The 12,857-nt window shown below is 39.3% G+C and overlaps 1 protein-coding gene across 5 annotated transcripts in view; it reads right to left on the bottom strand.

The window, feature by feature from the left end:
- Positions 1 to 12,857, bottom strand: part of FBXO25 (F-box protein 25) — a 75,674-nt gene that overhangs the window by 34,470 nt on the left and 28,347 nt on the right. For all 5 annotated transcript variants that reach the window (XM_030555538.1, XM_030555539.1, XM_030555537.1 and 2 more), the window contains exons 5-6: positions 11,769 to 11,861; positions 120 to 213 (exon numbers count right to left, since the gene is read on the bottom strand). In XM_030555538.1, the coding sequence (XP_030411398.1) occupies positions 120 to 213; positions 11,769 to 11,861 (187 nt within the window). The remainder of the gene's footprint in view (positions 1 to 119; positions 214 to 11,768; positions 11,862 to 12,857) is intronic.

Below are 12,857 nucleotides of genomic sequence, written 5' to 3'. Positions count from 1 at the left end.
ATGAATTAAATATGCCATTATCTTTGTTTTGTGACATAAGCAGTACATATTAAAAATAACGAAACTAATTGAAAAGTCAGAAAAGCAACTCAGTCAATGCTAATGAACCCTGAACATACCCTTTCGTACAATTTTGTCCAAAATATTAAAGTAGTTCTTCTGTGCTGCACCACTCAATGAGGTTAGCTGAGATTTTGCAATTAACTGCAACAACTAAAACAGAAAAAAAATTAACATTAGAATGAAGGACTACAAAAAAATCAAGAATGCTTTAAATAGATATTTTTCTATGAAAGACTGTAGAATCACAGTTATGGCTTATGAAAAAACTTTAGTAGCTACAGTGCTAGGGAGAGAAAAAAGGATATAAATTAAAGAACACTGAAAATATACATAAGGTTCCACTAACTATTTAAATAACCTTCCATTTGTAACTCATATTGAGACATACATTTTCAGTGTACTGTACAAATATTAATTCTGAGGTTCCTACCAAATAGACTTAAAAAAAAATCCACATAGTCTAAGATTAGTAAAATATAGTTACATTTCTTGCAGCTGAAGGGGTAATTCCTCTCTTCACCTTAGTTCTTATAAAAGCTACCATGTACAAGAAAAGCTACCATGTACAACTGCAAAGGGCACATAGTTCAAAACTTGCTTTAAGGGCTATGTTTTCTGACAGAGCATGTACATTGATGGCCATATTTTTTTTCCCTTTTAAATCTGAACATTCTGAATTTATTTTAAATTGCTATGCCATATTCAAAATTCCACAACAATCAAATTGAAGGACTGACTCTAAACAATGTTAACAGAAGCCATACAGCTGTCTGAAAGGCGCTACTGCTGAGAATTCTCAGAACGGGTAGCTGTGCATCTAAGGGCTTTCTGCAACTCCATCATCGCAATATTCAATTGCTCATGAGATAAATTACATTTGCCTAGTGAGGTCCACTGAACATCATGGAATTGCATTACTTTAGACAGAATACACAGGTGAAAAGTATTAACATAACTCAGTCACTATCCAACATTCAAATAGTTTTAAACAAGACTCAGGGTTTGGTACACAGAAATCTCAGCTTGCATAGTACCCTAGTAAAAAAAAGTATATACACTTTAAACTTTTTACTGATGCTTCATCTCTGCTCTCCCATACTCCATCATGGTCTTTGTAAGTTACAGGGATACAGCAGAAGGTCACTGTCTTGGAGATTCATGGATGGAGATGTGGACTCTGATATATATGGGTACTCATTGAGAGTTTTGAAGATCAGGTTTTGAATAAAAAATGGTAGTCAGTATACATCATGGTGCATCCCACTCAAGAGGGAAGCGGCCACATTCCTCACAAACTGGAGGCCTCTGCATTGCTTCCACCTTCAGCCCCAGGAACTGATAGCTGCAGTAATCCAATGATGAATGGTGTGCATATAATCGTATTACCACAAGTTATACAGTATTTGAAGAGAAGCTAAAAATGGATATGAATATTCATAAACAAATATTAATTTAAGAAATTTGCAATAAATATTCTAAGAATTAACCCCATCTCTTTAAAACACATGTGAGTCTGGTGCTGATCTGGAGCACATGAAATGCAGATGGAGAACTTTGCTTTTGACCTTAGTATACAGTTAGTATTTGAAATTAATAATCAAAGCTACTGTCTGGTTTTCTCATGTCTACAAATCATGAGACTTGCTGTTATTTTTCTCCTATTTGGCTCAAATGATCTCCACCCCTCAGGCTAGGGAAAACTGTCGTCGGAACAGCCAGAATGCAGTTGCATGATAGCCCGCAGAATTCCCTTTAAGAAACTCTCAATGATAGGTGGGCAGTGAGAAGAAAGTAGGGTGCCCAGATGTCCCAATTTCATAGGGACAGTCCCGATATGTGGGGCTTTTTCTTATATAGGCTCCTATTACTCCCACCCCTGTCCCACTTTTTCACACTTGCTATCTGGTCCGCCTAGATGGAGGGTTGGGATTGGCCTGACAAGGGATGCAGCCAGAGATGATCAATGTCCTTCTGCACATGAAAGGAAGGAAAGAAAGAAAGAACATTCAAGTTGTACTTGTAGCCTTCCCTTGTTTAGAAGCTGAAGAGAGTGCTATTTCCTGGACAAATAGATAGGCTGCTCTGAGCCCTTAAGCGGTGTAAAGGAGCTTCAATTTAAATGCATACAAGGGAACTCCTGGTGCAAGAGACACCACTAAAACCCATTACCACTGAGCTCTTTAGACAGTTCTGTTGCAAAAAAACAGCAGGTACGTCTAAGAAAAAAAATTGCTCTTTGTCACAATTAACATAAAATCACATTAAATGTAAGGTAGAAAATAAGAGAAGTTACATGTTGGGGCCTACACTAATGATAAATCAGAAGTTGGAAATGGAAATGAGATACCCCAAAATTTCGATATTGGCACAAATATTTATTTGCATAGTGAGAGCCATCAGAACAAAAACCTTATTCACAGCTGCAATCACTATATTAAAATGCTTTTACATATCAGATTTCTAGGTGTGTTGATTGAATTCATGCTCATCTCCTACCAATACCACAATGGGAAAACTGGGTAGTTTGCTACTCACACCACTGATTCTCTTAATTTCTCATAAATTTTCTGTATTCGTAATAAAAGAGCTATATGCATATAAAAAGCTTGTTTAGATAGACTTTTTCCTAAAGGAAAAAGGCAGAAGTTACAATTTCCAGCATTCACAAGCCGACGTTTAACTAATGTGCACTCAGTGTGCTCAATCTTTTTAATTTCATTACTTTAAAAAGGAGATCCAAGGTCAATTCTTTTTGACTACACTGTAGTTAAAGTTACATTATGAAAGAGAACTTTTTTAACTTGAGACTGGACAATTTCAGCAAAGCTCAATTAATCATTTTACAAGATCTAATACTTCAAAGGTGGTATTCCCGATCCCTTGAAAAGCCGTACGGACAGTTCTATTCTGTACTATATTACCTTTCTAATTGGTGTTAATAAGTGGGAAGCCCATTGCCATTTTGAAGGTGAACAAATGAATGCATTAAAGCTTTTAAAGTACGTTTAAAATACATTTTATTGTTCTGGACTATGGTGATTTTGTTAGTTACTGTATAGTGTATTAAAGCATATTTTACAAATATAAGTGATGTCATAAGACTATTATAAACCCTCACTACAAAACTCTACTAAAATACTTGCTTGAGAAGTAGGGGGAACAGACAGCTAGGTTTGCTGGGAATTTTTAGTACAGATTAGGACTGTAGTTTTTGTATGGGGCTTTCATTTATGCTCCTGAAATATTAATCTCTAGCTTCCTCTCAGACAAGATAAATTCCTACCAAAGGGGAGATGCATTAGGTCATTAAGTAGGAATAAAAAAATAACAGACATAGAAAATACCCTTCTGGCACCTAAGAGGAAGGAAAAGGAGATCTAATGCCACTTCATGAAACACTAACTCAATTTAGATAAAATTGGAGCTGTGAGCAACTGATAATTGGGAACTATTTTATTTCAAGCAAATCCACATGAAGCCTTTGGACTTTGCTGCAGCACAGGGATTGGCAACCTTTGGCACATGGTCCGCCAAGGTAAACCCCCTGGCGGGCTGGGCCTGTTTGTTCATCCGCCGCCTCTGCAGGTTCGGCCGATCATTGCTTCCAGTGGCCGCGGTCCACCGCTCCAGGCCAATGGGGGTTGCGGGAAGTGGCAGCCAGCACATCCTTTGGCCCGCACTGCTTGCCGCAGCCCCCATTGGCCACAGCTTAATTACAGGTTATGTGAAAAAAGGATTTCTTTTTATTGGTTTTTTACTTCCCCAACTCTTACCTGAATTCAACATTCCTCTGTTCTTAAGTTAAGAGGCTGCAAAAGCCTAGGTTCCTAATTACCTTTTCTCTATTATTTATTTTATATACTTTTACCTTGGGTCACAAAAGGACAGGATCTCTCTGTCTTCACCTGCTACACACTACAGCAATTATATGTACAAAATATGCATTGTGAGGTATCATTTGAAAAATAATATCACAGTGGTCAATATCATCATATGTGAAGTTATGAATTCTCTCTGTGTGATGTTACTAGAATGTGTTTAAAACCAGGTGGTTTAGCCTGGGCCAAGGTAATAAACAGGTTTGTCCTACAGACAAAGAAATGTGGGTTTACCTCAATTTACATATCAGCAGTAAACAAAGCCATCAAGCTAAACCAGCAGGGAATACCCTGAGACTGAACTTGAGAGATGGAGAAGTAGCATGGCTCCTGCACCATAGAGAGACATAGGAGACTAAATCCCTGGGAAACCTTCCTGACTTTCAAGACAAAAAACAATACCTTTGGGAACGTAAGGGACAGATAGAGACTCCATCTTTACCTTACCTCGCAGGAGAAAAAGAAACCGAGCAGTTTGTGTTCCACGTGTTGGGCCCTGGCCAGACTGCCTGATCAAAGAATGACTAGTGAGAAAACTACCTTGAGCAAAGTCTGTAGCTTTTTAAGGTAGGTCTTAGCCACTAGAAAGCGTATTTTAACTTTGGTTTGTTTGTAACCTGTTCTTCTTCCATTATCTTCAACTTTATATCACTTAACCCATGTCCTTTTATTAATGAACTTGTTTTACTTCTAATCTAAACCAACCTAGTGCTGTATTTGAATTTAAGTGATTCTTAACTCCAGTTAAAGTGATAAGCTGTACTTTGGTCTCTTTAAAAGAGCATCCAACCTTATTATTTCTCTGCATGTGACAGAAGAGGGCTGGACACTTCAGGGCAGATGGTTGTGGGGAAATTTGGGACTGGAGGTGCAAGCACTAATGAGGACTGGTGAAGACCATGGGCTGCTGGGGTCACAGTGTTGCACTAGGGCTGCACAGCATACTGACTCAGGGAACTACCTGCATGCTTGTCTGCTAGCTATTGGTATCCGGGCTGTAAGCCATGGCAGGCAGTGACATAACCTCTCACAAGTCAGGGTGGAGCCCCCAAATGTGCCACTCTCTTACTCATCTCCTTTCTAGAGTAAACAAACACAATATTTTCACTCACTCTTGCTATGAAAGGTTTTCCATGCCCTTGATTGTTCTTGGCATCTTTCTCTGAACCCTCTCTAGTGGTGCAATATCCTTTCTGAGATGGGGTGACTAACCTAAGTAACTAGGGCTGTTGATTAATTGCAGTTAACTCATGCAATTAAGTTTTTTAATCACGATTAATCACAGTTTTGATTGCATTGTTAAACAATAGACTACCAATTTAAATTTATTAAATATGTTTGGATTTTTTCTACATTTTCAAATATATTGATTTCAGTTACAACACAGAATACAAAGTGTACAGTGCTCACTTTACATTATTTTTATTACAAATATTTGCCCTGTGAAAATGATAAAAGAAATAGTATTTTTCAATTCACCTCATGCAACTACTGTAGTGCAATCTCTTTATCATGAAAGCGCAACGTACAAATCTAGGGTTTTTTTGGGTTACATAACTGCACTCAAAAGCAATAATTTAAAGCCTACAAGTCCATTCTGTCCTACGTCTCAGTCAGCCAATCACTAAGACAAACAAGTTTGTGTACATTTACAGGAGATAATGCAACCCACTTCTTATTTTCTGGTGACATTATAAGTGAGAACAGGCGTTCGCATGGCACTTTTGTAGCCAGCACTGCAAGATATTTGTGTGTCAGATATGCTAAACATTTGCATGCACCTTCATGCTTCGGCCATCATTCCAGAGGACATGCTTCCATGCTGATGACGCTCGTTAAAAAAAATGCGTTAATTAAATTTGTGACTGAACTCCTTCAGGGAGAATTGTGAATCTCTGGATCTATTTTACCTGCATTCTGCCATAGATTTCTTATTAGTGTCAGACGATGACTCAGCACACGTTCATTTTAAGAACGCTGCAGATTTGACAAAATGTGAGATTTCTAAAGATAGCTACAGCACTTGACCCAAAGTTTAAGAATCTGAAGAGCCTTCCAAAATCTGAGAGGGCTGAGGTGTGGAGCATGCTTTCGGAAGTCTTAAAAGCACAACACTCCGATGCAGACACTACAGACCCCAAACCACCAAAAGATAAAATCAATCTTCTGCTGGTGGCATCTGACTCAGATGATGAAAATGAACATGCGTCAGTCCACACAGCTTTGGATTGTTATCTAGCAGAAGCCATCATCAGCATGCATGAATGTCCTCTGGAATGATGGTCGAATCATGAAGGGTCATATGAATCTTTAGCGCATCTGGCATGTAAATATCTTGGACACCGGCTACAACAGTGTCATGCAAACACCTATTCTCACTTTCAGGTGACAGGGTGAACAAGAAGCATTATCTCCTCCAAATGTAAACAAACGTGTTTGAGTAATTGGCGGAACAAGAAATAGGACTGAGTGGATTTGTAGGCTCTAAAAAGTTTTACATTCTTTTATTTTTTGAATGCAGTTTTTTTGTACAGAAGTCTACATTTATAAATTCAACTTTCATGATAAAGAAATTGCACTACAGGACTTGTATTAGGTGAACTGAAAAATACTATTTCTTCTGCATTTTACAGTGCAAATATTTGTAATCAAAAACAAATATAAAGTGAGTACTGTACACTTTGTACTATGTGTGATAATTGAAATGAATATACTTGAAAATGTAGAAAACACCCATAAATATTTAAATAAATGGTATTTTATTACTGTTTAACAATGCAATTAATCGCACAATTACTTTTTTTTAAATAGCCTGACAGCCCTATTAGTAACATTTGCAAATGTTACTATCTCATTACCTGCTGCCATTTCCAGATAATTAATAAATGCATTAATCACAGAACTTAGAAGGAACCTTAAGATACCCTGCAGGGAACTTTTTGCCATGATAAAAATTGACCATTTCATTTTACATTTTTTGCTTTCTGTCTCCCAGCTAGTTTTTAATCCATGGCAATATGTGGCCTGTCACTCTGTGACTACTTCACTTCTTTAGTAGCCTCTTGTTTCGGATCTTGTCAACTGCTTTTTGGAAATCTGAAAAAAATGGTTATATACAAAAACTACATCAGAAATATTAAGGTTACAATCCAAGCACTCAGATTAAGAAATGCTGCAATTACGGTTGACTGTGCCAACTTTTAATGTAATATTTTTGTATATAGTTTCCTAGATTTTTAACAAAGAAAACTGAAAAAAAAAATCATATCACATTGCATCATACTGATACCAGCATGGCTCAGTAGCAGGGTTGGATCCACAGCACAGGCCTCTAACACTTGAGCTAATGGAGTAAATTGATAGTAGTAGGCTGTCCTGTGTAGTTGTGGTAGGGTAGACTAGGTCTAGAGGCCCACTGCTGGAGGACTGAGAACCTGGCATCACCCTGTCCCAGAATAGAGCAGTGAGAAGTCCTCCAGGCAGCCTAGAATTGTGTTTGCAGGCACTATTGGCCAAAAAAAGGGGGCACACACAAGAGGCAAGTGCTGACTCTGTTACATTATGGTACCAGAAGTGGAAACTTCAGACCGACCTTGCCTAAAGGGGGTCAGATCAGAATCAATTGTTTTACTGGGGCAAGCTTTTAACTGTTTTATTGTGTGAGGCTAGAGGAAGAGGTCAAAGGAGGACCAGAGGCAGAGGTAGCAATAAAACAAGGAATCCAGAGGCAGAGGCTAAAGGAGCGCCAGAGCCAGAGCCAGAGCAAGAGGCAGCCATGGAAAACAGGCAAGATTTTAATTATTTACTGGGTAGGGCCAGAGGCCAAAAGGAGCCAGAGGCAGAGGTAGCCTAAGCGGAGTACAGCCCGACTAACGGGGCATGAGCAAAGACTGAGTAGAAGAACCACCACCCGAACAAGTCTGCCTCGTGGCCTGCATCACCCTGTCCCAGAATAGAGCGGCGAGAAGTCCTCCAGGCAGTCTAGAGTGGCTGCAGAAGAGCATCCAATCATAGGGGCTGCTGGATCGATCAATAAGGGGCCAGAAGGGACAGATAAAAGGCAAGCAGCAGAGCAAAGCCTTTAATTGCTGTGTGGAGCTTGATGAGGGAGGACCAGGTGCCTGGCTGGTTAGACAAGAGCAGCTCACTGCAGAGAGCTCACCAGGAAGAACTGAGCCCAGGATTGGCTGCCAAAGACCAGGTGCCTGGCTTGATGGATAGAGTAGCAGCATGACCATGAAAAGGTCAGTGTGGGCAGACTGAGCCCAAGACCTGGCCAGACCAGGCAAGAGTACTGAGATGGGCCCTGCAGGTCTGGCTGCAGACTGAACCCAGGGAGGGCTGCTGAAAAGGACACCAGCTGAGGGCACCGAGATGGGCCCCAGCTGGGTGGCTGAAGGAGGCAGTGCCTCTGGGAAGAAGCCTTAGAGCTATGACCCCATACCAGGGCCGAGAAAGAACTTGGACTGTATACACCAGAAGAGGGGAGAGGGGACAGCTGAGTTGCCCAACACCAGCCGAGAGAACTAGCAGCTGGGGTCGGTGCTTGTGAGAGGCAGGTACCAGCTCATACCTAACTGAGAAAAAGGGCGCCATCCACAAGAGGTGGGTCCCTCCACCATGAAAAGAACGTTTGCAGGCACTATCAGCCGGACAAAAAAAGGGAGCATGCACGAGAGACAAGTGCTGACCCCATTATAGTACTGGAGAAGAACAGACACACACTTTGCCAGAGGCTTTCAGAGATTTGTTGACAGAGGAATGGTAATACTAAGGAATCTTGTGTTCCATTCCAAGTTCTGGAGGGGAATGGGCACAGATCTTTGTGCTACTGTTCCACCCAACAAACCTGAACCCTCCTGAATCAGTCCCAGTCTTGTCTGTCCCCTTCAGCATACAGTTAAATTTTGGAAAAGCTATAAGCCACTGAAAACAGGTTCTATAAATGGGAAGAACTATGTAACCTTAACTAAGGCAGATCTGGTTGCACTGCTTATAATGCCAACTAATTCTCATTTACTACTTCTGACATGTTGTTTGCAGAGACCCAGCTGCCTAGACTCTATTACACGGTTAGGCAACCTATGGCATGTGTGCCGAAGGCAGCACGCAAGCTGATTTTTAGTGGCACTCATGTTGCCCAGGTCCTGGCCACTGGTCCAGGGAGCTCTGCATTTTAATTTAAATTAAATTAAATTAAATTTAAATGAAGCTTCTTAAACATTTTAAAAACCTTATTTACTTTACATACAACAATAGTTTAGTTATATATTACAGACTTATAGAAAGAGACCTTCTAAAAACGATAATGTAGTACTGGCACACGAACCTAAAATTAGAGTGAATAAATGAAGACTCGGCACACCACTTCTGAAAGGTTGCCGACCCTTGCTCTAATATACATGAACTGCCGTGTGCTTTGTTAATCTTTTGCTAATTATTGTTTCAACAATCTGACAGGTACATATGTAAGGCTTACTGGATTGTAAATTCACTAGATCAACCTTTAGACTTTTTTTTTTTTTTTTTAAAAAAAAGCTTGCTACCTTCCAATCCTCTGAACAGTGGCTGTTTTAATTATTGCATGTTTTTGTTACCAGCTCAGCTACTTCTACTTAGATTTCTCATAACTCTTGAGTTACCATTTGGGCCTGGTAACTTACTGCTTTTTAAATTAACAATTTGTTCCAGCATCTATTCTGACACCTCTGAATATATCACCTTTATTACAAGAAAAGAGCAGGTCCTGGCTAAGCAGCTCTCCAGCACTCTCAGTGGTGAAGATTGAGGCAAAGAAATGTCCTTACTGTCCTTAATTGCCCCCTTCAACTATTGATGATTTAGCGGTCACATTGAGTCTTCTGCAGGCTTCCTGCTTTTGATACACTTAAAAGAAAAAAATCTTCTTTTACCTTAGCTGTTTGCTCTTTGAAATCCATTTTGGTCCTTCTAGTTCCATCTCTTATTGGCTACTGTAATTTATGCACCCGTTTATTGGCTTTACTATGGTCAGGTTCCAAGTTTTGAAGTATTTCTTTGGCTCAAGTAGCCTTTTGTGCACCATCATTTAGCCATATTCGTTTAAACACTCTCTTCGCTTCTCATCAATAAATATTTTCTGAGACTGTTACTGTTTTTAAAATACCATCCCTGCATTCACCAAGGATTTAAAATCCTTTTTTTTTTTTTTTTTTTTAAACTTCAGGGCCTTTTTGACTAACCTTCTCATTTGACTAAAACCTCATTTTCTCAAGTTTAATGTCACTGTCACTTTATAGTACACTACCTGTCCCTTGGCTTTTGAATCTAGATACAGCGTGTTGCTTAAAACTAAGTTAAGGCTAGCCTCTCTTGTTGGATGCTCTAGGACAAATTGTTCCAAGAAGTAATCACTAGAGGTGTTGAGAAATTTCTTCTCTAAAAAAAAACTTTGCCTTGTTCTGTCATTTATGAAATAGACGAAGACAAACATGGCAAGAACAGCTTCTCATTAAAGTCATTTTTGGAAGATGGACAGGCTAGAAGATTTTTAAAAATCTGCGTGCTGTTCCCAAAGAACAGGAAATAATACTAGTAGAAAGGGAATACCAGTTATCTCATAAGTACCTGCCACTTATAAAGCATGTGGAGCAGCAAAGATTGACAGATTGGTGTAATGACCCCCATAGCTAGGGTTGCCAACTTTTTAAGTACAGAAAACTAAACACCCTTGCCCCACCCCTATCCTGCTGCTTCTCCTGAGGCCCTGCTCACTCCTCACCCTCTCCCTCAGTCACTCGCTCTCCACCCCTACTTTGCTCACTTGCTGCCTGCAGAGTCAGGCTAGGAGGAGCTGACATGGAACCTGCCCACCTGCAAAAGGAAGGCACAGCAGTGGTCGACCCCTAGAGCAAGAAGCTGGGGCAGGGTCAATCCCCATAGTGAGGGGTTAGGGTTGGGGCAATCAGAGCACGTTGGGACAAAGGAGGAATGGACAGGATCCCCCCACCTCCTGGGTGGCGGGACCAAGCTCTTGGAACCTGGTCCAGAAACACACCAACACTCTGTAAGGCATCAGCAGCTGAGCAGAGAGGAAGCTCCTCTAGGGTGACCAGATGTCCCTATTTTATAAGGACAGTCCTGATATTTGGGGCTTTTTCTTCTATAGGAGCCTATTACTCCTCCTCCCCTGTCCCGATTTTTCACACTTGCTGTCTGGTCACCCTAAGCTCCTCCATGTGGCTCCAGCCACAGCAGCTCCTCTTTCCCCCTCCTCCAGTGGCAGAGACCACTGCAGCCAACTGGACTTTTAGCGCCCAGTCAGTACAGCTGCCAGGTTCCCTTTTCGACTGGACATTCCTGTCAAAAACTAGACACTTAACAACCCTACTCATAGCACTAACACTTCATTGTTCTACAGAAAATTTCCTAATTCATAATGCATCATCAATAATTATTAAAATTGCAATTGTGAAAATAAAAGTTAAATTATGTATTATAGTTTATTTTGCAGAATATTAATAGTGGGGGTCTTAATTTGCTGTTTTATTTTTTTTTATAATGCAAAAAACTGCTGAAGTTACCATCAATGCTTCTCTGAAAAGCCATCAGAAAAGAGTTATTGGCCTGTTTTCTTCCTTCTGCAGTCTGAGGAATTTCACAGTATAATAAATCAGTTTTCAACACACAAAAAAATCAAAGTTTACTCCAGAACTTGGATTTTTTTTATATTTTTAAATGCATATTTTTATGCAAACAGATTATTTATGTAGTTGCAAATAGCCAGTGTATAATTATACCAGACAAATCAGCAAAACATTTATGAAATATATAATATAAACAGCTTACTTTGACCACATAATTGAACCTTCTGATGTCCTGAATTGCACTTGAAAAATCTAAGCGATTAAAAGCTTCTCCCAATGTGCAATAGCCATGTCTCTTGAACAAGAAGAAAACATACTTTTAGAACAAAGAAAAAACTGGTTCAGTTAATCATCACTAATGTTCTGATTCAAGAAAGCACTTAAACATGTACTTAAAGTTAAACATATACCTAAGCACTCTCATGGAATTGGGATACTTTCCTGAATTTAGGCTAAGCATTCATTTGATTTCTTAGAGAGAAGATGAGGAAACTACAACTGCTCCATTTTGAACTAAAAGGTATCTAACTGATGCCACACATTAGTAAGGTCTTATTCTTCATCACAGGTGAATACTCCTGGGACAATTCTGCACCAAAAATAAAAAAATTCTGTGCACAATATTTCAATTCTGCAAAATTCTGCATAATTTTATTTGTCAAAATAACAATTTAATCACACCTGTTTCAATTATTTTGGTAATTTATTTCAAAATACCTGTTAGCAACTATGTCTGTAACAACAGAGACAACAAAAAAGATTCAGGAAATGTTTTTTGACAAATAGATTCCTTACTAGGCATATTATTACATATTATTGACTGTTTGTGATGTTGTGCAGTCTATATGGTTTTATAAAAAATTAATAAGTGAATATAATGTAACTGAGATATGCTTCATGCAAGAGGTCTCTTGTAAGAAGGTATCATTATAAAGCTTTCAGAGTAGCAGCCATGTAGTCTGTATCTGCAAAAAGAATGAGGAGTGCTTGTGGCACCTTAGAGAATAACAAATTGATTTAAGCATAAGCTTTCATGGGCTACAGCTCACTTCCTACTGTATTTTACTGTGTCACTACACACATCCGATGAAGAGTTTATGTAAAACATTATATATATATACACACATATATATTACACACACACACACACACAGAACATGAAACAATGGGTGTTACCATACACGCTATAAGGAGAGTGATCAGTTAAGGTGAGCTATTATCAGCAGGAGAGAAAAAACTGTTTGTAGTGGTAATGAAAATGGCCCATTTCCAGCAACTTACAACGAGATGT

This window comes from Gopherus evgoodei, chromosome 3, assembly GCF_007399415.2.
Source record: "Gopherus evgoodei ecotype Sinaloan lineage chromosome 3, rGopEvg1_v1.p, whole genome shotgun sequence".
Classification (NCBI taxonomy): domain Eukaryota; kingdom Metazoa; phylum Chordata; order Testudines; family Testudinidae; genus Gopherus; species Gopherus evgoodei.
Note: the sequence above shows the minus strand (reverse complement) of the source record. Positions and strands in the feature narration are given on the sequence as shown.